The sequence below is a fragment of the Panicum virgatum genome, chromosome 1N (genome assembly GCF_016808335.1).
Source record: "Panicum virgatum strain AP13 chromosome 1N, P.virgatum_v5, whole genome shotgun sequence".
Classification (NCBI taxonomy): Eukaryota; Viridiplantae; Streptophyta; class Magnoliopsida; order Poales; family Poaceae; genus Panicum; species Panicum virgatum.
Window position 1 is genome coordinate 14,715,946 of NC_053145.1, and position 27,734 is coordinate 14,743,679.

The 27,734-nt window shown below is 44.6% G+C and overlaps 3 protein-coding genes across 3 annotated transcripts; all 3 read left to right on the forward strand.

Moving 5' to 3' along the window:
• Positions 1 to 1,562: 1,562 nt before the first annotated feature.
• LOC120653974 (NAC domain-containing protein 76-like) lies at positions 1,563 to 3,333 on the forward strand. Its single transcript, XM_039931617.1, has 4 exons — positions 1,563 to 1,784; positions 1,877 to 2,055; positions 2,167 to 2,447; positions 2,553 to 3,333. Exons 2-4 carry the CDS (start codon positions 1,887 to 1,889, stop codon positions 3,156 to 3,158), a joined length of 1,056 nt encoding a protein of 351 aa, XP_039787551.1. The 5' UTR covers positions 1,563 to 1,784; positions 1,877 to 1,886; the 3' UTR covers positions 3,159 to 3,333.
• Positions 3,334 to 8,658: 5,325 nt separating this feature from the next.
• Positions 8,659 to 9,819, forward strand: LOC120653975. Its single transcript, XM_039931618.1, has 2 exons — positions 8,659 to 8,774; positions 9,188 to 9,819. Exons 1-2 carry the CDS (start codon positions 8,726 to 8,728, stop codon positions 9,508 to 9,510), a joined length of 372 nt encoding a protein of 123 aa, XP_039787552.1. The 5' UTR covers positions 8,659 to 8,725; the 3' UTR covers positions 9,511 to 9,819.
• Positions 9,820 to 11,784: 1,965 nt separating this feature from the next.
• On the forward strand, positions 11,785 to 13,449 carry LOC120653976 (putative UPF0481 protein At3g02645). The gene has a single exon (XM_039931619.1). The coding sequence runs from the start codon at positions 11,793 to 11,795 to the stop codon at positions 13,380 to 13,382; it is 1,590 nt and encodes a 529-aa protein (XP_039787553.1). The 5' UTR covers positions 11,785 to 11,792; the 3' UTR covers positions 13,383 to 13,449.
• The last annotated feature ends 14,285 nt before the right edge of the window (positions 13,450 to 27,734 follow it).

Below are 27,734 nucleotides of genomic sequence, written 5' to 3' on the forward strand. Positions count from 1 at the left end.
AGCCTTAACACACAAGCAAGGTCATGATTGAGTTAATGACGATCTTGATTATTTTTCCTCGAAAGAAATTAAAACTGGATTAATGAAGACTTTCTAAACCGATACTACTACATGTGGTACACAGTACAGCTGATGAAGAAAGGTTTTAGGAATAAGTCAAGAAAAGGTTTTTCAAGCAGCCAGCTGGTATATCTCTTCTGCTGGCTGCAGGCTGTACACTCTCTTCACTATGCAAGCAACACCGGCGCGGCGCACGTCTTGAAAATATTGCACTTGCACAGTCTCGCACTATATATAGTATACAATGGTCACACTGTAACCTTAGAAAAATGGAACAAGTGTACTGTACGCCTTGCAAGCTTGCCAACAACACAAGCAAATCTGGAATCTCACCAATGCATGCATGGAAATTTTCACATTTCCTATGATTGCGTCTCTCTCTCTCTCTCTCTCTCACTCGCACACACTTCACTATAGACATGATATGAGGTGTTTTAATTCTGCCTTAACTCAAATGATAAGCTCGTCAAATTCTGACCACGTTTATTGAAAATACACCAGAATCTACATCATCAATTTAGTTTTATTAAATCTATAATGAAATATCTTGATAATAGTGCATTTATTTGATTTTGTACATATTGATATATTTATATGTAAACATAACTAAATTTTAGTTAAAAATTGAACTTAGCAAAACTAAAAAAACTTTACATTTTGGAACGGAGGGAGGACTACTTATAACCATTGTTGCATGATAAACATTGCCGAATGGTGAATCTATCAGGAACTTTATTTAAAAGACAATGGAAAAAAGACTACATATAAGTCAATGATTCACTCAATGCAAGCTGATCAAATATATAATCCTGAGTCCAAATTTAATTTGAGATCAGATACATACCAAGCGTGAAATGAGGGGCCGGCCGGGACATTTGAAAATTTTACGCTACACTAGTAATCGATCTATACTTGGGACACGTAAATTATATATGTTACAATCAATGCTATCCAGTCGTCTCTTGAAAGACTAATAACAAAAGTACTCTTAGTCTAGCGTAATAAAATAAGGTAGCATGTGTGTAAGGATTAGAAGAAGAACAGAAACGGAATGTGGAATGAAGGAATGAGAGCTAGTAGGTTAATTCCCTGACTCCCACAAGGCTGGTCAAATGACGACCCAAAGCTTGTTTTACTCACTACCAAACATTACACATAAGCCCCCAAGGGATACTTCAGATTTCAGAGACATTGCTAAAGATGTTTATGTGAAGAGTGCAATCATTAGGGACTAATTAACCATGGATTGTGAGGGTACATTTGCAAAAGATCATGCTCTGAAGCTATTTGCGGATGGAGACACCCCATTGCTCCTTCTGAGGCCATTTTTGTGGCAGGGTTCCCTAGTCCAGAGACAGCCCCCCTTCTTTCCTTCAGTACATCCAAAACCGGCCATGACCAAATGCAAACACTCTCACTATACCGAGGACTATCCAGTATCCACCCTACAGGATTTCACAGCTAACTCCCATTTCCTCCACTGGCTAAATTGTATATTCAATAGCCCTGCTCTTGTCTGTGGTGAGAACCCACATTATCTCAAGTTCCCAGTCCTACCATCTCCCCTCCTCTTTATATAAATCTTGACGCTTCTTGCGACATCACAAGCACAAGCTTTCACACCCCCATCTGGTTCTCCTGCTTGTCTCTAGGCTGTTGTTCACTTGTTCTTGCTCTGAAGCTGAGCACATCCAAGCAAAGCCAAGAGAAGGTTCCTTTCCAAGGTATGTGCATGTACTTTCGTTTGTCCAGCGGGAAACTTATATAGTTAAGGTTGGAACTTGAATTTGAGCAGACTTGTGGTGTGATTTCTCAGGTGAAGAAATATGCATTCGAGCTGCTCTCCTCTGACAGTGCCTCCGGGCTTCCGGTTCCACCCGACCGACGAGGAGCTCCTCTACTACTACCTGAGGAAGAAGGTCGCCTATGAGCCCATAGATCTTGATGTCATAAGGGAGATTGACCTCAACAAGCTTGAGCCATGGGACCTCAAAGGTAACTGACAAATTCACACCAACCTGCTAACCATGCATGTAATTAATGTACCAAAAGCATGTAGCTAATAATGCGCGGTTAACTCACAAGATCTATTCATGGTGGATGCAGATCGGTGCAGGATCGGGACGGGGCCTCAGGACGAGTGGTACTTCTTCAGCCACAAGGACAAGAAGTACCCAACGGGGACACGCACGAACCGGGCCACCACGGCCGGGTTCTGGAAGGCGACGGGCCGGGACAAGGCCATCTTCCTTGGCAACGCTGGGAGGAAGATCGGCCTGAGGAAGACGCTGGTGTTCTACACCGGCAGGGCACCCCACGGCAAGAAGACTGATTGGATCATGCACGAGTACCGCCTCGACGATGACAGCGCTGAGGTGCCAATAACGGTAATTAAGCACCAAGCACAAATTAAACTAGTAATTGTTTGGTGCAGTGATAGTAAGTATTCACAGATCAACTGACAACAATGGTTCTTGAAATGTTGGATGCAGGAGGATGGATGGGTAGTGTGTAGGGTTTTCATGAAGAAAAGCATCCAGCGAGGCTTCGACCAGCAGGGCGTGGCGGCGGCCGGCGACGACGACGAGCTCCAGTCCTTCCACCACTCCCCCGGCGGCGCAACGCCGCCGGTGGACCAGAAGCTCGGCCTCCACCAGCTCATGCACGGCGTCTTCCCCGCCTTCGACCCCTCCATGCACCTTCCACACCTCACGAGCGCGGAGGCGCCGCCGCTGGGCGCCCTGGCATTTATGTCCGGCGCGCCGCCGGCTGCCGCCGCGAATCCGCTCGACATGGTCTCCACTCCCCACAACATGGTGAAGCTGACAGCATCCTGCGGCACTGTCGGTGACATGCTCCTGAGCGGCGCTGACCGCTTCGGGTCTCCCGGTGCCGACTGGTCGATCCTCGACAAGCTGCGGGCGTCGCACCAGAACCTGGACCAGCTCTTCCATGGCAAGTTGGGGGGAACAGGAACAGCCGTAGGGGTGCCTCACCATTATCAGCAGCAGCAGCTAATGGGAATGAGCGCGTCCACACTGCAGAGGCTGCCTCTCCATTACCTTGGCTGCGGTACAGCTGATGATCTCAAGTTTTAATTTCCATGTAGCTAGATTTGAACGATATGTCACCTGTCCCTGGAGAAGATGACGGGCACGGGATCTCGTAAACTGTGGGTACGGTGGTCAATTGGTGGATCATCAGTTTCCTATATTGCTTTCTGAAGTTTTGGCTGTTTTCCAAATGTTTATAAGCTATAATTACCAGTCTACAGTCTTCACTGGCGCAGCATTTCTTCTCTGTGATGCTTGTTGGTGTTTGAATTTTGCTCTATGGCATAAATAAACCCCATAATTGAAAGGTTTATGGAGAGAATTGACCATAATGAACTAAGCCAAATAATATTCTGAATAAAATTCATTTTCAGAAAATATTTTTGGAGCTTAATAAAAGAATAGTATCAAATAATTATCTTCGTGCAATAGCTTTAAATAAAGTTGTAATACGCATATTAAAAGATAATCGACAAAATGAAACTGTATGTGAACAAAATTAATATTACAACCATATTTAAATCTTAAAAACGTAAAAAGGTTATTTAATTAATCTTGTAAAACTTGCTCCTTACTCAACAACTGAATACCTGGCCTGGTATCCTTTCAAAATTGAATATACCTGGAATGAAGAAATTCTTATGACAACATGAGTTATTTTGTACATTTATCATTGAAATACTTGGAAGAAATTCTTACTATAATCCAATAAAATTGAAAGGTTTATCGTAAAATGTTTACTGGATTATGATTTTAAAGATTTGTACATGTTTCAACATTATTTTCCTAAATAAACTTGATTTAACAATCGGCAAAACTTAAATTCACATTTCAGATAAACCATTTCAACATTTTACGTGAAAATGTTGAAACTGTATACTCAAAATATTGAAAACACATATAGTCAAAATGTTGAAGCATTACATTGATATTTTATTAAAAAATATAAAGCGCTTTGGGTCTTATTGATTTGTTAAAGGCCACACATTTGGGTCTTAGTAGCCCATCAAGCGCTCAGTAACCGCACGTAGCGGCGATGGCTGCCATTTGTGCTGTTAATTAAGAGGGTATTTGGGAGAGCTCTGCTCCACTAAAATCAGCTCCACTCCATGAAAAAAATACCCAAACAAGTCAGCCAGCTCCACTTCACTCCATTCTAGAAAAAAATTGGCTCCACTCCAGATTTTTTTGAGCTAATCAAGAGGTGCTCCACTGAAATGAATCGGGTTTCCAGAAGGAGAACCCGAGTCCTGTATCATCGTGATAGTCCCTGAATCAATAGCTATCACACACAAAATTCATTTTAATTATATATCATAGACATACTTCTTGAGTAATCCATTACACAGATTTATTTATTACATAATCGAAAGGATTGCGATACGAGTTCCCGGATACAAGTCCCCTTGAGCTAAAGGAAAACAAACAGAAAGCAGAAAGCGGTAGCTAAGCTTCTGGGCCATCCTTCACGATCACTTCTTCTCCACAGGCAAAACTTGCGCATAGCACGAGGCGTCCTTAGCTTCCTTCATCGTCATCGGGCTTCATCTTCAAGTCGGACCCTGCATCTACCAAGCTATCCCCAAGGACGGGATAGGTTCATGTCACCATCCGAATGCAAGATTTGAGTGGGCTAAACCATGGATTCAAAAATAATACCAAGGAGAGGTAGGGGGTTTTCTATGCGCATGCAGTAACACAAATATATCATCCAATCTTCCATTCTCGGGCCATTCTGGCACCCTGGAATCTCAGTCTACTCACACCTTCAGATAACGTATGCCACCAAGGCGGTGCGAGAACTCCCTCTCCTCGCACCTCAACTGCGCACCGGTAGTAAAATCATCTTAAAAGAGAGGTAGAAATAAGTTAACACTACTCTATGGAAGTGAAACATGATTAGAGTTGTATGTGACCGAGTACACAGTTATACATATAGTTTTCACCCTACAGAGGTTGTACACTTGTACCCACTCACCCCGGGGCTAGCCAGGGGCTATTTCGACTACTAGCATCTATTGTACCAAGTAAAATACTAGAGATAGAAACTATGAATACTTACTAAACCCAGAAGAATGTAGTAGCATCCATAGAGGTAAAAGCTCAGAGAAGAATGCCGACACCCTGACACATCACCCAAACTACTCTCTCACTCTCATAGAGGTACAATTTGGAGAAGAGCGCTGAAGGCCGGCGCCCCTCTGTTGACGGACGTTAAGTGCTAAATTTGACCGTCAATTAGACCTAGTAATAAAGAAAAACTATACGCCTTACTCGCATATTTGTATCACTAACCTAGTTCCACAGCTGTTTTGGAGTTTTCATGATTTCAGATGAGCAAGAGTGAAATAAGGAAAAAAAACACGATTAAGACACCACGCAACTACGTAGAAGATCGCATCTGGCATCACACACTTACAAGAAGGGCCCACCTGGCAGAGTAAACGGGGGCGCCACGAAAGGATAAGGTTGAGGGCCCACGTATCAGCCTGCCAGAAGAGGATAAGGACGAGGGGACACCAGATGGGGTCGGTCCACCCCACAGGTCGGCCGAACCTAGCCTGGCACCCGTCCAAGTGCATTTCGAGGAGGAGTCACGGCCACGCTACCTGATCACCTTCCATACTTGGATTTGGCGGGAACCGACCTCCAATAGTATAAATATGCCTCTCCACCCCCCTCTCAACACACACATACACACACACACACACACACACACACACACACACACACACACACACACACACACACACACACACACACCACATTACTCTCTCAAGGCTCTCTTGCTCTTAGTGTAGGATAGTGGAGCTAGACTAGTTTTCTCTTAGCCAATCAAGTCGTCCTTGGGGTCGTTGAGCAATCCTCGGCTCCTAGTATGGCTTTGTATTCTAACTATCAGCTTTCTATTCATAATATAGACTAATGCCATGGTTGCTTCACTATCTCGATAGTTTAGTAATCCATGCTTTGGTTATTCATGAGTTGTGCTACGGATATGGTTAGGCCAGATGATCTGGGTACGGATATCGGTTCGTTGTGCTTTCGGTCTTTCTCTAGTGTTTTACTTGTCCATCCGAAGGGTGGGAGACCCAGAGACGCTAGAGTAGTGACCTCATACACGGGCGTGGTGCTCGAGTATGCGAAATCCTTCGGATATGACCGTGCTCCGCGGTGTGATTGGGGTAGACGGCAGGAGGTGACAGTCCTGTCTGTTCGTCGTAACAGCTGTGTTGCGATTATTGCATTACCCGATGTTCGGGTACAGTTTAGGCGTTCATGAAAAGAGGTAACTGGACCGGATGTTCTCCAATGCGCGGGACCTTCTCCTTACTATCCCAATTTCCTGGCACCTGCAGCCCTAACCATGTTTTGACATAACCTTTGCTTTGAATAGAAGCATTAGAACATCTAACATAGCCTAAGCTCCAACTAACTTAACATAGGATAGTTTAGTTCATTCTTTCATTCTTTTGTTCTTTTATTCTTTTCTTCCTTGGGTGTTATTTGTGTGTTTGTGTCACATTACATTGATTTATCTTCTTTATTATGGCTAACCCCTGTTAGAGCTATGTCTATTGCTTGAGGCACAATGTCATGATTAATGTCAAGTACAATACCTTTGCCACTGCCATCCTTTGGAAAAATATAAATAACGATACCCTTACTCTCCGGGTGAAATGCTACAACAGTATATCCGTGCGCTTGAGGATCCCATTCGTAATCGTATAGACTATACCACGAAAGTGACGTTTCTTGGTGCAGTTGCTAGGGACTAATGATTATGCTAAGGAAAGTTAACAAGCATTTCTAGCGCCGTTGCCGGGAACTAACAACTCCTGGTAGCGCCGTTGCCGGGAACTAACAACTCCTGGTAGCGACGTTAAGAAATGACAACATGGTACCCTCCTCAATACCTCTACCCTTAACCTTTGCAAGACAACTCTAAACTAAAGAGGAGGCTTGTTGAGCACTTGATGGATGTTTCTATTCCTACCCCCCTCTCATATTTATAGAAGGGAACAAAGGGGGCTTCTTGGCCGCGTTTCAGCAGAGGAGGCACTTGAAACTGCCTTAAGGAAGCTTCAAGGAAGCTGCACACCAAAGCTCAAGGTCGGTGGCGCGAACTACTGGTCGGTCGACCGGTGTGGTCGGCCGACCGGGTTCTGGCCCCTAACCGGCCCAAATTTGGCTAGGAGACTGCCACGTGTCCCCTAATCCCGTTTCCGCGTGCCTAAACTTCTGGTATGTCGGTTTACTTGTGCATGTGGGCCCTTTGATCCATGTGACGCCACTTGTCATGCTCTGATTGGTTGATGCCCTTTGCCTTGGATTTAGGAATATGTTTCCTTTCTCATGGGGTGTGTTTTCTACCTTATTTCACCTACATACAAATATTTACCAACACTTGTGGAAATGGTTAGTAATGAACCCCTATCACTAGGTTGGTGTTGACCTTTTATGTCTTCATGCAGGATTGACGGCCTAAAATTGGTAGTTAAGAGCCGTCAAGAGGTGGAGCCTCTCGGAACCGACTTGAGGAGCCAATGAGGAGGTGCCTCGTCAAAGGAGAAGGTCGGTGGCCAAAATACTTGGTCGGTCTACCGGGTTTGGCTTCGAACCAGCTCATTTTTCAGTTGGATGACTGCTAGATGGGCTCTAAGGTTGGTTTTGCCTGAGTCCCCATTGTCCTAAGTTGGTAACTTGCTCAGGTGGGCCCATGATCCATATGAGTCAGAATGGCGCGCTCTGATAGGCGAGTGTGTTTCCATGCTCTTCTAACCGTTCCTAAGGTGAGCTCGTCACGAGTTAACTTGTGTCACCTTAACGGTTAGAAGAGAGGCGTGTCGGGTGGCAATCGGGAAATAGTCTTTGTTCTCATCGAGGAAATTTTTTTGAAGGCTTTCATTCAGTCCCCCTCTGGTCGCCTGTTGCGGTCCTTCAGAAATCTTGGTGTTTAATCAAAGGTTCATGACAAACATTGTGGCCTCACATCGATCAGTTGACTTGCCTGAGGCAATATTGGTTCTTTAGTTTCATAGTGATATTTTTTTAAAAATAATGCAAGGATGATGTGTACACATCTCATTATATGAAAATTAAGCATGTTGCCTATATATCAATGCATGGGAGGATAATTTAACTGTATGCAAGTGTGCTGTTAATTACTCGCTACTAGTTTCTATAGAAGAGGTGGTCCAAATACTGACAGATTGACTGCATGCGCTCAACGAACCAAACATGCTAGTACTTGCATTGTGAGTTGTGAATAGAGGTGGAAGTGTACCCCTCTTGCATTGTGTGACCCACTCTTACCTTGGAGATTATTTCAATCTTTTCTATATGATATAAAAGTTGGAGCCATCGTATCGTCCCGCCCACCGAAACAGTTCAGTAGAGCAGTACGTGCGCTGGCACTCTGAGACCGTGTCCCTTGCATTGACTTGACTTCGTCAAGGAGGGAGGGGGCGGAAGGGATCAAGGGAAGTTGCTTCTCACCTCACTAACGAGAGATGACATGCATGTGTATATACATACTAGCAGTTGATGCCCCTGCTAACCCCAGCGGTAGCCCATTCTTGCTTCTCACCTCACTAACGAGAGACGACCAAATGGCTGGTTCCATTTTTGCTAAGCTGCATACGTCCGCCCCTGGAGAAGGTAACTAGCTAGACCAGAACTTTTGTAGCCGTGGTTTGCTTCTCTTGTAATAAAAGTTCGGGAAAGCTTTAGTCGTCCTTTCTTAAAAAAACTTCAGTTCGCAAATTCTGTTTCGTTCTTGACGGTCATGTGTTTAACTGCTTGCAATATGCATCTACAAGATCGATCAAGCTCCTCAAAGAAAAAAAAAGGCCTATAAAATCAAGCAACAATATGCCTCCAAAGATTTCTCTTTCTCCTGCCTGTTAGCTACCTATTTCTGCAGATAGGTGATCTTTTTAGATTAAGGAAAATTCCGGCTTGAACGTTCACAAGTGAATGTCTACAAGCAACTACAAAAGCTCTTAGCCTCCAAAACTCAAAATGGGGGTTTAAAAGATAGGTCATCTAATTGTTCCATGTTGTCAATTCAGCTTTTCGTGCGGCCATGGCTGGAGGAGCAGGAGGAGGAGAGGGCGTACCTGCGCCTGGTGGCACCTGCCAGAGGAATCTGCCGGCACAGGCTCGACACAAGAACGAGGCAAGGCCGGCGTACACCGTCCCCGGCGTCCCCATGCCCATCTGGCCAGCTCTGGAGCTGCAGGCAACGCGGCCAGAGGCCCCTCCGTCCCCATCTCGGCAGGGGCTCAAGGCCAAGGCCAAGGCCAAGGCTGGTGAGATGAAGGATAGAGTGGACAAGGCATTGCACCAGAAGTTTTCTTCGATTATCTTGGGAAACAAAGACAAAACGAAGTGAGACGGTCGAACTGTGGGGAGCAATCAATTGTTGATGTTTGAAGTCTGAAGATCAGCCAGGATATTGCCATAGTGGTGCGTGGATGAATAGAACGTACAGTCTTGGCTCTTCACCATTTCGTTAGCATCAGAGCATGTGTGTTTAATTAGTTCAGTATGTCTTTTCAAAAGAAAAAGTTCAGCGTGCCAAGTCTACTTGTATGCGTACTGCTGCATGCGTGTGGTGTGCATGTATGTATGCCAAACTTGACATGGACATGTCTAGTGAGATGAACTAGTCAAGCAACTAGAACGAAATGGCTTTTGTCGTCCTTTCTTTTCTTTCTAATAAAAATTCTCACTACTACACAAAAATTAACCGAGACAGGCAAAACAGCTTAACAGAGGTGTTTTGGCCAACCGCCTCAGAGCAAATGTTATGGTAAATGATCCCTTTTCCGAGATGATTGTCTGCCCGCCTTGGTTAATCGAATAAAAAAATAAAAAAAATAGAAAGCCTGTGGATAGGCCTGCCAAGCCCAAGGCCCGCCGAGCCCATCCACAGGCGGCGACTGCCGGGGCGCGTCCTCCGCCGTCAAGCTCGCTAGATCTGCAAGCCCCGAGGCCAAATCCATGATCCCCTTGGCCAGATCTGTGTGGCCGGATCCGCGAGCCCCGTGGCCGGATTTGGAGCTGGAGATGGTAGAGACAGTGGAGAACGCCGTGGGGGAGGAGGGTCAACGTCGGGCCTCTGCGCCACCGGTCCGCTGCGTCCGCGCCATGGGGGAGGAGGGGTGAGGCCTGGACGACGCGACGTCACGCTCGCGCTGCTAGGATGCCATGCCGTCGTGCCCCTATCGCCGGTCCACCATGCCCGCCTCACTAGGGGAGGAGCCATTGCCGACGGTCCGCCGCGCCCTCCTCGGTTGGGGAGGAGGCCGAGGACGGGCCAGCGGTCTGCCATGCCTAGGCCGTGGGGAAGGAGGCCGAGGCAGGGATGCCAATCTATCACACCTACGGGCCACCGCGTGGCCTGCGCCATCGCCTATGGGAGAGGAGAGGAGTAGAGGAGACGGGAAGAGGAGAGGAGTGAGAGGGTGAGCAGAGGAGCCGGGGAGGGGCGTAGTCGAGAGAGGAGAGGGAGTTGGGAAACCCTAAGTCTATACTGATCAGTTGTGATAAACTTCAGTTAGTAATTAGTACTATATACAGTTTTTCATCCATATTACAGTTCCTGGCTAATTTAGATTTTAATTTAACAGCTATTTTAAGTTATTTTTTTACAATTTTATATTTGGACAAATGTTAGGGGATTACATTAGGTTACTTTTCATAATTGGAGAGGTGTATAATTTAGATATAAATTTAAGGATTTACATTATTGGATTGTTTCATAATTGCTGAGGCGGGTAATTTAGTTTTAAAAAACTTAAGAAATTCAATGGCTTTGATGATTCTATTCTATCGAATTTGATACACAGGATTTATGATTTTTATGTGAATTTTTAGGATTTATCTGTTCTAGCATTGTGTCTTATTGGAATTATCGTCAAACTTCAAAAGGAGTCTCTAATTAGTAATAGTGTGATAATATATCATGTCTAAGACTAGTTTGGCTAGTTTACTACTCGTGTCATCTCAATTATCCATATGTTATGATGCTAGTCTCAAATATTGAAAGGTTTGTGGGATAAAATCTTGCAGAGCATGAATATAATTCGGGCGAGAGGATTAGCATCAGACTGGTTTTGAATTTTGATGGTATGGCGGGATCGCATAATATGGTGATTTCACAGCTAGGATCACCAATCTACAATCTTTTTACATTCCATCAAGAGATATAATGAAAAAAAGGGCGTACCCAGTGCCGTAGGCTTCCCGCACTGTGCGGGGTCTGGGGAATTGTAACTTGATTTTTGATAACTAAGTGTCGAAAATGATACATCAAGTACTCCTGCATCATTAAATATAGAATAATAAACTAATTAATTCGTCCTAGATATCATATATTTAAGTATAGTGGAAGTATACCAAATTGGTACCCCTCATGCTACAATAGGTTTGTATGTATCTCTTGGTGATCAGTCAGTAAAAAACCTTTTTACACCTTCCACTACTCTTTCACTTCTCATCAAGACTTCTTGGTGCTAGACTCCCCAAGCTAAGTATCCAAGTCAACTCATTGCTTATGTTAAGTAATTACAAGCTGCGGCCATTTGAGAGACCAAAATCACGGCACCTAACTCCATGGCAACGGAGGCCGAGTTCGTGACCGCACCGTCAACGCCGGAGCCGGCGCACCCCATGGCTCCCGTCGCGGAACCACCACCAGCAGCCCACCAGCCGGACAACCTGGAGATCGTTGTGGACGAAAGGCTCCGCCAGCACGCCGGCGACGACGGGAGCAGCTCGCCGATGACCATCTTCCGGGTCCCCGCCCATGTCCGCGACGCCAGCAAGGAGCTGTACGAGCCCCGGCTGGTGTCCGTCGGCCCCTACTACCGCGGCCGGGCGGCGCTGCGCGCCATGGAGCAGCACAAGTGGAGGTACCTGCACGAGCTGCTCGCGGAGTACCCGGCGGCCTCCTTGGCCGACTGCGTCAGAACAGTTCGCGGCGTCGAGCAACAGGCGCGGCGCTGCTACAGTGAGCGGCCGCCCGTCATCTTCGCCGCCCAGGCCCAGGGGGGCAGCAGCGAGTTCGCGGAGATGCTGCTTCTGGACGGCTGCTTCATCCTCCAGTTCTTCATCAAGTGGTTCAGAAGGGAGCCCGACAAGCTCTGCGACGTCGGCTGGGGGCTCCCCCTGCTGCTCTCCGACCTGCTGCTGCTGGAGAATCAGATCCCCTTCTTCGTGCTCGAGGCGCTCTTCCGCGCGGTGAACCCCCAAGCTAGTAGGCTGGGTCTCCTCATGCTGATCGTTCCCCATTTCAAGGTCGAGGACTCGACCTTCTGCAAACAAGTGCTGGCCGGCGTCGTGCCAACCCAAGCCGCCGGAGAGATCCACCACCTACTGCATCTCTTGTACGAGGCCTTGGTGCCCAGGGAAGAGGAGCTGGCCTCCGCGCAGGCCTCCGCCTCGCCGCCGCCATCGCCGCGGCACGAGTCCCGGCTGCCCCGGATGGGGCTCAGGCTCAAGACGGCCGTGTCCAAAAGGTTCGCCTTCGTCCGCGACATGCCGCGGGTGCCGGGCTGGAGGAGACTGTCCGCGTCCATGACACTGCTGCGCAAAGTCAGTGCCTGGTTCAGTAAGGCTCTGATCGGAGTGAAGACACAGACGGAGGCGGAGCCGGATGACCGTAGCATGGCGGCGCCGCCGCCGCCCATGGTGGTCCCGTCCGTCACCCAGCTCCGCGAGGCCGGCGTCCGGTTCGAGAAGGCGCCGTCGCCTCGGCACATGTTCGACGTCACGTTCGACGCGGCGCGGGGCGTCCTGAGGATGCCGCGGATGGAGGTGGACTACGCCAACAAGGCGCACCTCGTGAACCTCATCGCATTCGAGCAGACCATGGGTGGCGGCGACAGGCTGCTGTCGAGCTACGCGGCGCTGGTGGGCGCCCTGGTGCGGACGGGCAGGGACGTGGAGCACCTCCAGAAGCGCGGCGTCGCGGAGAACCTCCTCTCTGGCGACGGCGACGCGGCGACCAGGTTCTTCCAGCAGCTGGGCGACTGCGGCAGCCTGGACTACGGGGACCACCACTTCGCCGCCATGTTCAGGGACCTGAGCGGGTACTACCACTCGAGCTGGCGCAGGCACAAGGCCAGGTTCCTGCGCGACCACTGCAGCAGCCCGTGGGCGGTGCTCGCGCTCGTCGTCGCCGGCTGCGCCTTCTGCTTCGCGGTCATCAAATTCGGCACGACCGTCTACGGCCTAGCCCATCCTTACTGCCACTGCTAGTGCTACATCGATACATGCATGTATATTGTGCAAAATGGCACTATACCACACCCCATATTAATGTCAGACATCAGTCGCTATAACTAGACAATTACCGATGAGCCATCGGTCGGCAAAGAGTACTAGCGAACAATCTGTATTCTGTATTTGCATTGAAATGCTTGTACTTGATCCGAACCAGATAGCTTTGTGCCTTTGTCATTTGATAATATACCATTCTGCATTGCAAAGTGATATTGTTCAGAGTTGGATTTGCCATGTAATACTCATTTGTGATCCAGAATCTCAATCTTCTTATTTTTGTGTTTGTTTCTATGCATCGAGAATGGAGGTTTGTAGGATGTCACTGATTGCATGCCACTTTTGAATTTTTAAGAATTTCTAGGAGGGGTAATAGGCAGAAGCTAAGCCGATCAAATTAAAGTGTTGAGCTGATGATAGGATACCATGAGCTATGTTCAGCTAGGATATGTATGTAAGATATGTGTAACATAGTATCAATCATGATACCGTTATGCAAAAGGACGACATATGTTAGGAAGATGTATGTTTATTGAAGTTGAATCTACTCGTGTATACGATGAATGAACCTTTGAAGCTCAATATGAAATATGTACTAACTGCTTAGATCTCACCTTTTTTTAATTCACATAAACTATGGCATTGAATCATCGGTTGGTGTAAGGAACATGGTCCCATTAGGCTATTGTTTTGTGATTTTGGTGATTGAGTAACAACGCAATCAATGGGACTAATGTGTTTGTCAAGTGAACATTAATAGATCCTAAGGATGAAGAAAAAAGCCAAGCAAAGCAAAACATGAAGAAAGAACTCAAAGAAACGCTGAATTGGATGAGTTCTGCAGAAACAGTGGCACCGAATGCACCGGTGACACTGCACTGGTCTAACCTGTTGGCATCGGATACACCGGTGCATATATCACTGGTGTAATGGGCCGAGCAATGCCCAGGCCAGGGGGAAAGTCAAAAGTAGCACCGGTTACACCGGTGGTACTAATTTGAGGCATCGGTGCAAGCACCATGTCATGCACCAGAGAGCATGTCAAGTGGGCGTGACTCAGCACCGGTTGAACCGGTGGTGCACCAGGCAAGGCACCGGTGTAATTTCAAGACAGAAGCTGAAGATTTCTTCAGAACCAAATGAAACGTTGAAGCACCGGTGCATGGGACCGGTCTAACCGGTGACAACCACATCAACTGTCAAAAGGCCAACGGATAGTGCAGAGCCGTGAGTGACTGGATGCACCGGTGCCCTACCACCGGTCTATCCGGTGCTTTACGCAGAAAAGGGACAACGACTCTTAATGGCTCTATGGACTTGGTGGGCTATATATATGCCATCTCTCGAGCATTTCAAGGTTGCTGGAGTTGCTACAAGCCTCAAACACACTCAAGAACATCTACAAGCCATCCAAGTGCTTATTGATAATATCTTTAGTCCTTATCACACATTTGAGAGTGTTAGTGCTAGGTTAGCTCTTTAGAGAGTGAACAAGCAAGGCTTTGTGCTGTGGTTCTTCAGTGAACGAAAAAAAGATTTCGGTGCGCCGGCCCCTTGGAGCATTGGTGGCTCGCCGGCACGTCATCGACCCTCCGACTTGGTGTGGAGCGGCGACGACAACCTTGTGCGGGGGACATGGAGACCCCATCCTTTGTGGAGAAGCTTCTTAATGGAAAACGGGATCAAGATGACCGTGGCTGAGTCTATGGAAGAGACTTGATTGCCGGGAAGCTATACTCTTAGTGAGTGCTTCAACAACGTGGATGTAGGGGTGCTTTTGTGGCTAACCGAACTACAGGATAAACACCCGCATCGAGAGTTTGCTTCCCTCTATCCCGCTCTTTAAGCTTCCGCATTTCATACTAGCAATTTTTGAGTGTCTTTACTTTCTAGAGTAGAATCTTAATAGGAAAGGCTATAGGTTGCTAAACTCTTTTGGGATAGGGGTTTCACACTAGAACAACCTTAGTTGCACATATAGACAGTATGTTTTATTTTGATTTTGTGCAATTTAGTTGGAACCATAGGTTAAATTTTTAAGTTGACTAATTCACCCCTCCCCCTCTTAGGCTATAGCACCCGATCCGGTCTTTCAATTGGTATCAGAGCCGGGACTCACATCTCTCACAAAGAAAGCCAATTCCATTGGCAATTTGTGTTTACTGGCTCACTTGATCGGTTAGGCTTCACCGCCTAGTGAGTTAGCTCTTTGGGGAAGGGATGGATTCATTAGAACCACCTCCATGTTTCGATGGCACGGGCTTCCAACGATGGAAGATTTTAATGCAATCCCACCTCCAAGCAAAGGGTCTAAACGTTTGGAGGGTAACTAGTGAATGAGTAAAAAACAATAGTCAACAAGAGAAGCAATATGATGCTATAGCAAAATATGCCATTTTAAACTCTCTTGGTGACAACGTGTTCAACCGTGTGTTTGCTTGTGAAAATGCTAAGAATTTATGGAAAACTATTATTGAGAACCATGAGGGCACAAAAGATGTTGCAGATGAAAAATATCATGTTCTCATTTATAAACTTAATAGCTTCAAGCAACTTGATGATGAGAATGCCGAATCTATGTACTCACGGTTGAATATTCTTGTGAATAAAATTAACTCTTTAGATGTGAAGAAAATTGATGATTTGGAGCTCATTCGCAAAATCCTTCATTCACTCCGGAGGCCGGACTATGATTTGTGATCACAATTTTTTATGAGAAGGAAATCAACACCTTGACGCCAATAAAGTGATCGCCCATGAGCTACGCCATGATATCAAGCCAAGAGCGCCAGCTTCTTCACCAACACATAGTGTACTTGCATGCAAGCAAATCAAGAAGTTGAAGAAGATGGCCATCAAAGGTAGCTCAAGTGAAGAGGAAGAAGAAAAGGCATGCCAAAGCTCCTCAAATGATGAAAAAGAGCCAATGAACCCTAATCTCTACAAGCAAATCAAAAAGATGAACAAATACTTGCAAAAAATCAACTCAATGGGGTACATAGTCTTCCTCAAAGACGGACCACATCACCAATAAATGAAGGTTGAGAGAAGATTCAAGAAGAAGAAAGAAAAGAAGGAGAAGAAGCCCAAACATGAATCATTTGCCATTTTTGGCGAATGGGTAAGCGGTGGTGAAGAATCAAGCGCAAGCTCAAGTGATGAATCAAGCAAGAAATTCACCACCCGCACCAACATGGGATCATCATCACACACATGCTTTATGGCCCGAGGTATGGAAAACGATATAAGTGATGATGACTCCGATTCTCTTTCATATGAAGAACTTCTTGAATTAATACATGAGCACCAAAAAGTTATTAAGAAGCAATTAAATAAAATTGAAAACATTAATGCTCTTAATGATCTTAATGCTATTTTCACTACAAATTATGAAAATTTGTTATGCAAATTCAAATTGCTTAGCGAAGAGCATGAAGAGCTCAAGTTGAAAATTAAGAGCATTAATGAGACTAATAGTGCTTCAACTTTTTGTTTTGATTCAATTGATAAATCTAACCCTTGCAATGAGAAATGCTATGAGAATATTGTTGTAGAATTATATGATGATCTCATTGCCAAAGAGAATGATGAACTCAAGCAAGAATTGGAAAGGCTCATGAAGGACTAGGCTAGATTAAAGGGCAAGAGCATAGAGAGCAATATCCAACCTTTTCAAGATAACCGTAAAGACATGGTGAAGAATCTTGAGAAGGGGTCCACCGTGACTTGCTCAAAGTGCCACCAAAGAGGCCACAAGTCAAATAAGTTCCCTCAACCAAGGAAGAAGCTTTCGGATGAGAAGAATAAGAAGAAACTCACAATCAAGAGTTCTCTCATCTACACCAAGCCCAACCGGAACAAAAGCAATAGCACCGCCTATATGATGAAGAAGAAAACCAATGGAAAGGTGGTTGCTCACAAGGTTGGGAAGCAAGAAAGGAGTTGGAATCACTCCATTTGGGTGCCCAAGGATGTCATCACCGATATAAAGGGGCCTCAAATAGTGTGGGTTCCAAAGGAGACTCGAAGTCCAAGTATGGCTTCGGAGAATTTGGAGGCTTAGCTTACAAGATGATGAGAAGGTTCAAGCCAAAGAAGTTAAGCTCAGAACTTGGACATTTGGTGCCCAAGTCCCCCATAAGGTAATGGTAGCTAGATTTCAATTCAAACATCATGTAGCTCCATTGCCCATGTTAGGTTGTTTGCATTGCATCACCTAGTGCTATATATGGTGGGTTGCTTGTGTCATGACTCTAACCCACGAGCAACTTACATGGTTTGATAAGTGTGTAGAAAGCTACACAAGGTTACCCTTCATGGTGCATGGACTTCATGAGGTATGTGTTTTATTTGTGTACCATGAACACAAGCTATAGGGTAAAACTTCCCATTGTTGTCATAAACAATGTGCATATATTTACTTGGTGATTCAAACACTAAATACACACATTTAGGGGGAGTTCATCCTATGGTTTGTGATTTTGAGACTAACATATTTTCAAGCTTATCTTTTTTGTAGTCTCATGTTGAGCCATGATCTATTGAACTAAAATTTCATATCTAAGTTCATAGGCTATGTGCTCATACATTTTCTCACCTTCGTGTACCAAGTATGTTTGACCTCAAAGACTTACAATTAGTATTTAATTTCAATTGATATCATTTGGCACAAGTCTCTTTCAAATTGGTACATGCAAGGTAACTACTATCCCCCGGAGGTATGCATGATCTACAACCCCTTCAATTGGTATCTTTGTCAATTTTTTGTTATTTTAAGGCTACCTCCGTGCATGATATGATCTAAACTTTTTCTTTCAATGTCTAGTTGTGCACTTGATTCTCACATTATCATTTTGTGCACACACTTTGTGGAAAGTTTAGCTCATATCATGCTAGTTTTGTGATCTTGTGATCCACCTTAGTAATCGCTCAATTGGTATCTTCATTGATATCATACAATTAGATCATGATTCATGGAACTAACTCCCTTGGCTACTAACTTTTCCCTTTGAGGTATATTGTTTTGCCAAGCCTTTTTAGGTGATTTGACTTCAAAGGGGGAAAAGTTTGGATCAAAGCAAGGTAAAAATGAATATCACGCAAAGGGAGAACAACCTTGAATCCAAAGGGGGAGGAAAAGAAGAAGTAGCAAACATGGGGAGAAACAAAGAGGGAATGATGGATTTAGGGGGAGGCCAAGCCAACATTGGATGATGGCTAGCATCTAAGTAAGTGTAAGTGGTTCAATTTTTTCAATCTTTGCAAACTTTATACTTGCTTTGATTGTGTTGTCATCAATCACCAAAAAGGAGGAGATTGTAAGGAACATGGCCCCATTAGAAGATTGTTTTGTGATTTTAGTGATTGATTAACAACGCAATCAATGGAACTAATGTGTTTGTCAAGTGAACATTAATAGATCCCAGGGATGAAGCAAAAAAGCCAAATAAAGCAAAACACGAAGAAAAAACTCAAAGAAACGCTGAATTGGATGAATTCTGCAGAAACAGTGGCACCGCATGCACCGGTGACACTGCACCGGTCTAACCGATTGGCATCGGATACACCGGTGCATATATCACCGGTGTAATGGGCCGAGCAATGCCCAGGCCAGGGGAGAAGTCTAAAGTAGCACCGGTTACACCGGTGGTACTAATTCGAGGCATCGGTGCAAGCAACATGTCATGCACCAGAGAGCATGTCAAGTAGGCATGACTCAACACCGGTTGAACCGGTGGTGCACCAGGCAAGGCACCGGTGTAATTTCAAGACAGAAGCTGAAGATTTCTTCAGGACCGGATGAACCGTTGAAGCACCAGTGCATGGGACCGGTCTAACCGGTGACAGCCACGTCAGAAGGCCAATGGATAGTGCAGAGCCACGAGTGACTGGATGCTACAGTGCCCTACCACCGGTCTATCCAGTACTTTACGCAGATAATGGACAACGGCTCTTAATGGCTCTATGGACTTGATGGGCTATATATATGCCATCTCCCGGGCATTTCAAGGTTGCTGACACACCTAAGAACATCTCCAAACCATCCAAGTGCTTATTGATCATATCTTTAGTCCTTAGCACACATTTGAGAGTGTTAGTGCTAGGTTAGCTCTATAGAGAGTGAACAAGCAAGGCTTTGTGCCTTTGTGCTGTGGTTCTTCAGTGAACCAAAAGAAGATTTCAGTGTGCCGGCCCCTTGCAGCATTGGTGGCTCGCTGGCACGTCATCGACCCTCCGACTTGGTGTGGAGCGGCGACGACAACCTTGTGCGGGGGACGTGGAGACCCCCATCCTTTGTGGAGAAACTCCTTAGAGAAAAACGGGATCAAGGTGACCGTGATTGAGTCCGCGGAAGAGACTTGATTGCCAGGAAGCGATACTCTTAGTGAGTGCTTCAACAACATGGATTTAGAGGTGCCTTTGTGACTAACCGAACCACGATATAAGAACCCACGTCGAGAGTTTGCTTCCCTATATCCCGCTCTTTAAGCTTCCGCATTTCATACTAGCAATTCTTGAGTGCCTTTATTTTCTAGAGTAGAATCTTAATAGGAATGACTATATGTTGCTAAACTCTTTTGGGATAGGGGTTTCACACTAGAACAATCTTAGTTGCACATATAGATAGCATGTTTTGGTTTGATTTTGTGCAATTTAGTTGGAGCCATTGGTTAAGTTTTTAATTTGTCTAATTCACCCTCTTCCCCTCTTAGGCTAGAGCACCCGATCTGGTCTTTTAGTTGGTATAACTTAACTATTGCGTCGAACGATCGGTCAGTAAAACTTTATATCGACTCTAGTTAAAATGATCAAAAGCGGGGGTCGGTATAACTGTATACTGACCGATATTGTGTGGGTACAAAAACTTATACCGACTTCTATGGTGTCGCTGACGAGGGGCTATGGCACAGTGTGAGACAATTTTAGTTTTTTTCTGATCGTAAAAGAAGCTTACCGATGGATCACTTGCCATCCTTTTGTAACCAAGTAAGTCAATTAAAAAAATCAAGAACACAATCTTCCCGCATATATTTCCATTCATATTTTTTAATAAAAAAGTGCGGCATATTTATTCTTTTTCTTAAGAAATAAACCTACAAATCTATATTTATTACTAAAGCGAGTAAGATTTCTACCTCAAATTTTGATTTGGTCCATCTTATGTCATTAACAAGTGGTTCATAGTCCATCCCGTATGGAACCCGCACTACTAAAACAAAATTTGTAGGGACGGGCAAAACCGAATTTTTTAGGGGCGCACGGCGCACCCGTCTCTAGTTTTCGCTGCTAAAAATAGTATTTGAAGGCGCGGGTAATACGACCACCCCTAAAAATCCATTTCTAGAGGCGGGTCATACCCTCATCCGCCCCTATAAATCTATTTCTAGGGGCGGGTGAGCCCCACCGTCCACTAAAGATAGATCTGTAAGGGCGGATGCCAGGGCGATCTGCCCTTAAAAATCGATTAAAAAACAAAAAAATGGTGGCGCCACTCGGGGCTGTTGTACCGGTTCCGCAGCTCCACGTGCGAGTGGTGCGGCGGCCGCGCCAGCAATCGATCGGCCTCGCTCCACAGCTCTACTCTCCGACGCCAGAGCCCAGCTAGCCCCGAGCATGCAGCAGTGCCACACCGACACCGTTGCTCGGGCTGGCCGCACCAACCCCGAGCCAGCCTCACGCCTACAGCGCCGCACATCGTCGCCGGAGCCGAGGCCAGGCCGGCTGCGCGTCCCTAGCCCTTCTACGCTCCGCACCCCGGAGCCTGCAGCAACGTACTTCCTCCGACTCGTCGGCCGAGATATCGCCAACAGCTGACGAGCTCTCCCTCACTTGAGCTTCACCCTCTCTGTTGTCCTCCTACAGATAAATCACTCAACAACTTAGACCAGTCCCAACCCTTCTACTAGGATAATTTTCATAGCATTAAAGATGATGCCACATAAGAAATTTTATTACATAACGAGTTAATGAGGAAAAAGATAGGCATGGTTTCTTTTGCAAGATACTATGTCCACACAAGAACCAAGAAAGGAAGAAGAGTGATAGAATGATGTTAGGAGAGAGAAGAGAGAGGATTGGATGAGATTTATTTTCTTTATTTATCTACACTATAAAGAACCAAAACAATTGAAAACACTTCCCACCTAAAAAACATCTTTGTACCCCTCACAAAAGCCCCACTTGTCAGGTCTAGGGTGGGAGAAAGTCTGTATGCAGTAAAATACTTTTGCCATTTTGGCATTACTTTTTTCACCTCGAAAAATTCATACACACCCGTGTACCCACGCTATCAATTCCGCCTCCAAATCACGCATTTCTTTTTTTTTCTCCTTTCCTTCCTTACGTTTTCTCTTTCCTTGCATCGTCCATTGCTTTATCTCCGATGCTCAGAAGACTTGCCTTTTTCCCACACTATCAATCCCGCCCCCAAATTACACATTTCTTTTTTTCTCTTTTCCTTCCTTGTGTTTCTCTTTCCTTGCATCGTCCAATACTTGCTCTCCGGCGCCCAGAAGACTTTTCTTTTTCCCACGTCATCAATCCCGCCCCAAATCACACATTCCTTTTTTTCTCCTTTCCTTCCTTACGTTTTCTCTTTCTTTGCATCGCCCACTGATTTCTCTCCGGCACCCAGAAGACTTTCCTTTTTTTTTCATTGTTTCTCTCCAAAACGCGCATAGTGTTGGCATTGGTCTAGGCCATTGAGGCGAGCTTGAAATCAGGGTCATTCAAATGAGAGCTAGCTCGTAGGTGCTTGAGGCCCTGAGGCCACTTCAGCCGCTCTCCGAGATCAAGTCCTACAAACCCCAAGGCTCGGTTGGAGGCGACTGCAGCGACGTCGGCCGGCCAGCCATTGCATTTACGAAGTTCTACTATATGTTAAGGTATTTTAATCACAAACAGATGCTGGCTGCTTGCTTTGCTACTTCTTGATGCTTTAGATTCTCGTAATTTCATTGTTTGTTTTGCATATACGCTTTATGCTACAGATATAGTTGGATCCATACAGTTTGCACCATCAAGAATTAGGTCCGTGATGCTGGGAGCAGCTCTGTAGGATTTTATGCCAAGTTGACATGTATTTATTCAATTTAATTGGAACTCTGAATTTAATATACAACTAATTTATTCTTTTTTGCAGCCTACTGTAAAGGAGCTCTTCTGCAGCCAATATGGCTTTGCTTCCTTTAAGATACACACCATGCTCACTTCTAACGCTATGGAGAGTGGTGAGATATTTGCTTTGTGCTTCTAGGATGAAGCAGATAGCAGATGCTTGCTCAGATTTCTATCATTTTTTTCTTCAAAATTCGAGATGTATGGTCATGTGGTGTCGTTAATGGGTTGCACGAGATGTATGGTCATGTACACATGATCTATATATCTTAAAATTTTCATTTTATGGTAAATTTGAATGTATTGAATATTATATCCACAAAAGCTAATGACAGATGTAGCTACAAATACACATTTTGTAACACAATTTTTTTATTTGATTTTTTAAAACACATGCATGTCGCACGTGCAAATTTACTAGTTATAGAAACTATGCATTGGGGAGGTAGTGTCTATGAGCAGTTTCTTACTCTCTTTTTTCTTTAGACACCATCTATAAATACTATAGGTTGTGGGTAGCCTTAGCAAACAAGATAATAAAAAGGTTGCTAAAAAAACAAGATAATAAAAAGATTTCTCCTACAATAAGGTTCGCATATTGAGAGAGCGTCGGACTTGAAGATAACAAATCATAGCTTGCTCACCTCTTCTTGGGTGTCGCCGCATCTACTGCTAGCCGCTTTAGACCGCGAGTACTTGGCGCTCAGTGAGGGAGAAGAATGGTGATGTAGTGGTTGCGGTGGTGACCAGCGGCGTAGGGAGTAGGGACGTGGATCGATGATGTGGATGCTGCCGAGGAACTGATTTTGGGGTGGGTGGTGGCATCACCCGTAGGAATGAAAATGGTCAGGAACAGTCGAGAAAATTCCTTAACCATTCCAGCAACTATATTTTTTGGTCGGAAACAGAAGCGGGAATGGGAAAGTCGGACGGAAAAAACAAATCGGTCTTACGGGATAGTGAGAACGGAATCAGTCGGTCGAGAGCATGCCGATTACTATCGGGTATCGATAACTCAAAATGAGAAAATACATACAACCACTCTAAACATTTAACTCGATAAAATAATTACAACTATGCATCAATATCATGGAAACTGATGGCGGGAAAACAGGCAGGCGATGGCCCGCCTCCACGTCAGCAGAGACAAGTTTAATTCTAGTTTATTTAAGTAGAACAAAGTAAATAAATTCAGGTGTTGCGACTCCATACTTTCATAATTCTTATATTTATATAAAAATTATGTTAATTACATCCCCGTAGAGAACACCCCTGGTTAAGAGTTCCAACATAAGTACAATAAAAGAAAGATTACATCATATGATTGCCTATTACATAGCTACGAAAGAAAAATCTTCAGTCCTCATGTCATAGTGATGAATGCCGTGTGGTGATGCATGCTTACCGTGGGGCATGTTTCATTGTCTTTAGAATATAGCATGAGCCCATTTCTTTTTGGGAGCTCATATATGATGCTTGTGCATGATGTATATGCATCATGGGTGTCACACATGCAGCCAAAACAAAGTAATTTTGTTTAGTATTTCACTAGAGCATTTATATCATGTATGCCGTAGTGGACTTTGAGAGACTAGTTTGAGTAGTCTCTAACTAGCATATTTAGCATCATGCATTCTCAAATGGTAGTCTGATAGCCAAAACTAAACATTGATCAACACGTAACTCATATAGTAGACTACGTGAGCCAATTAATTTGTTATTTATTTAATGAATCAAGAGAGTATTTTCTTTCATATATTATTCGTATCTTTGGAGTAGCCAGCCTGCCGGCCGCGTATTCGAGCCGAGCGGAAAAGGCATTTATTTTTTATTTATGCCTTTTGATTTTGAATAAAATCTATCCATTATCATGTTTTATTTGATAAGGTATAAGTATTTCTTTTGATTGAGCCAAAATTGGTGTCAACAGATTCCCCATCGTGGTCCGGATGCGAAAAGGATGCACTACGGATCCGGAGCTCGAAATTTGAATTTGGGTACATGACTTTATGTTGACGCAAAAATTAACACACTGGAATCCGAGAGCAAGTGTTCGCCAAGCACGGAAAGTGAACCAAGCGTGCTAGTCAATCTGACATGTTGATTGACAAAGAGACAGAGTAAACGTTAAATTCGAGGGTGTATCGGTTGGGGTTCCGTCACAAATTGTATCGGCAGGCGATTGCCGATACAGAAAGCGACAAAATCGGCTTCGGTCAGCCGATTTGAAATAAACGATCGGCTAGATCAGCCTATGCACACGGGGAGCAATATAAAGGCTACGAATGTGTAACCTAAACAACGCTATCAGACAACCTGAAATAGATCTAATCGGCTATACGATGTTTTTGAATATAATAACACAATAAGCAGCCGATCAAACGTATTTAAAGATGGATAGATATCGATAAAAGCTAAAACAATAGGTAAAATCTATAGAACTAGCAGGTATCGATAAATTGTGAATTAATCTAGACGAGACGACAGTGATACGCCCGGAAGTCAAAGCCTAAATATAATTCGATAACTTTTGAATAGATCTGAACGAAGCGACAGCGATACGCCTGGAAGCTAAAGCTCAGATTTACTCGGTAAACAAAAACTTACCAGCAGATCAAGTTGCTCGAATGTGAGGCGTCCTTGATCAACTCGAAAGAACTCGCCGAAAAGAAAAGAAAAGTGGCGAAGTCGCCGAAAAGTAAATTGCAAGTAAAAAGTAGAGTTTGTTTGTTGATCGTGTGATAACCTTTTACAGAAGCTAAGGGGTACATATTTATAGTCTAGACTAACTTGTCTGACAAGCATAATCTAAACTAAAAGAAAATACTAAAATACACGGACTCCTATTTCCTTCGTGGAATCCTTTCTAATAATAACCTCTTGACTGGCGTATAGAGCATATCCATCTGTTATTGTATATTCCTTCTCGAACTCTGCTCCCCGCAAATCAATCACGCACACAAGTATACGCTTGCCCAGCACAAAGATTCTTGCTTCCTTTTTAATATTGTGTGCATGTACGTCACCATGACTCGAAATCAGGCAATAAGCCGATTCCACTGTAAGATAGCCGATTTCCACGCACTAGAATGGACTGTGCATATCAACACCATTAATTTGTCTCCCCCTCATAGAATTGATACGCCACACATGCATGTTCCTTAATGAATCGAACTGGTCACCATATTCTTAATTTAATGCACATATGCCACTATCCGATGATCTTCATAATTCAGTTTACATCGGATTTGTCAAAATCGAGTGTCAACACTTTATAAATTGATTTGCTTTCATGTAAACATGATATGCACACAACAAGATATAGACATTTTTTAAAATATGCGCCTTCTTTTTCTTCGTTTTTTCTTTCTTTCTTTTTTTTACTGCCCACGTAGGCATCGGCAACTGAATTTCCTCTTTTCTGTTATCTCTATTTTTTTAAAACCCAAAATCCCAGGGGTATAGGAGATAGTGGAGTGTTGGCTTAACTCCAAGAGTCAGTTAGCACGTATGTTCATCCGCTAACTTAAACAAGGGGAACTCGACATCCTGAGCCCACAAGCAGTCTGGCAGAGACGAGGCTCCACAACAATCAAAACTCAGCAGGAGTTCGATCTGCAATCACTTGCATTTCGTGAGGTGATGCTAGCTTGGATGCATCTCTTATTTCAACTACTTTCTACCCCAGCGCTGACATTTGCTTCCTTTCTTCTTGCCTCATCAACAAGGTTCAGGGAATAAGGAGTTTCAGTTTGGATTCGGTGGTGAATCAACTCGCTTGCCGCGACGCCGCGCCGGGCGTGGGAAAGGCAGCTCTGCACCTCTCTTTGCATTATCGTGATCCAGCATTTCTTGCTTAATCCATTTCCATGGGGTTTGGCGTGGATTGGTGTAGGCTTTCTTTTTGATCCCGGTTTGCTATTGGTCGAATGCTTTTTTTTTGTCCATAACAACCACGCATCACCCTGTATCTGTTTTCAGTATGTAGTTGTATTTGGGTACATGGAAGCATAACACACTCACATCCCTGTCTATTTATCGCCCAGGGTTCAGGCTTCAGACTTGAGCCTTATTTGTTTTAAAAAAATCCACCTGACTTGCATGAGCCACTACCGTAGGCTTGTCCGAATAAAAATTTAATGATATAGGTATGCTCTTATGTGTTTTTTTTTGGTCAGTCCATTGCAATTTGCTGTGAGACACACTCGTATTATTTCAGTCAAATATGACTACATTTAGCTCGACCTCTTATAGACATCCCTTTTTTTTTTGTAGATGGATGACACGGGTCAACATTCTCGCCCCCATATAATGCCTCTATCTGAAATAGCTAAGTTACGACTATATGAACCAATCACCCATGGGTTAGCAAGTCCTGTCCTCAAAGAGCAATCACTGGTTGCAGGGGATTTCAATCTTAATGATCCTAACCGTCCATGGAGATCGGGACCTACTTTTCCTGCTCTTTTCTTTCACCCTTTAGTATCTATGCCCCAATCTGACAAGGCCTCACCTTTGAGCAGCAGAGTTGTGTCAGGGAATTTTGGTTGGGAAAATTTTGACATTGAACACATACCGACTCCTTTTGGATATCATGAATGGGCAGCTGATGTATTGACCAATCACCCTTTGTGTTTAAAGGGAAATAAACCAGGCACAGATTACATTTATGGGGCTGTATTCTGCTCTTTAGGGAGGTATACTATTTCACCATCTATCATGAGAGCATTATTAGAGAGGTGGGATCCAAACACAAATACCTTTCTGTTTCCATGGGGAGAGCGCACTATTACCCTCCTTGATATGCACTGCATGGCGGGTTTACCATTGGATGGAGAACCTTATGAGGAATTTATTCCACCCCGCTCACTTAGACTCAGCCACTCTGTTATATCCCGGGACATTACTATGCCTCTTGAAAGTATGGCTCAGCCTTGAGGATCATGGAAAAGTATCATTTCAAAAATGGTGTGACCATTTTTACAATCACCCAAGAGGCCCTTTGCATTCTGATGCCGGCGAGTGCTCCCGTATATATACAGCTGCATTTTTGGCATTGTGGATCTGCTTCTTTGCAATTGTGGGGGGAGGACCATATATCCGCCCGAGTGTACTAGTGATGGCTTCATGGATGACTTTGGGTCGTCGATTTGCTTTGGCCCAACCTGCTCTCTGTTCTTTGTACTACTCTTTAAGATTGATTCAGTACAGAAC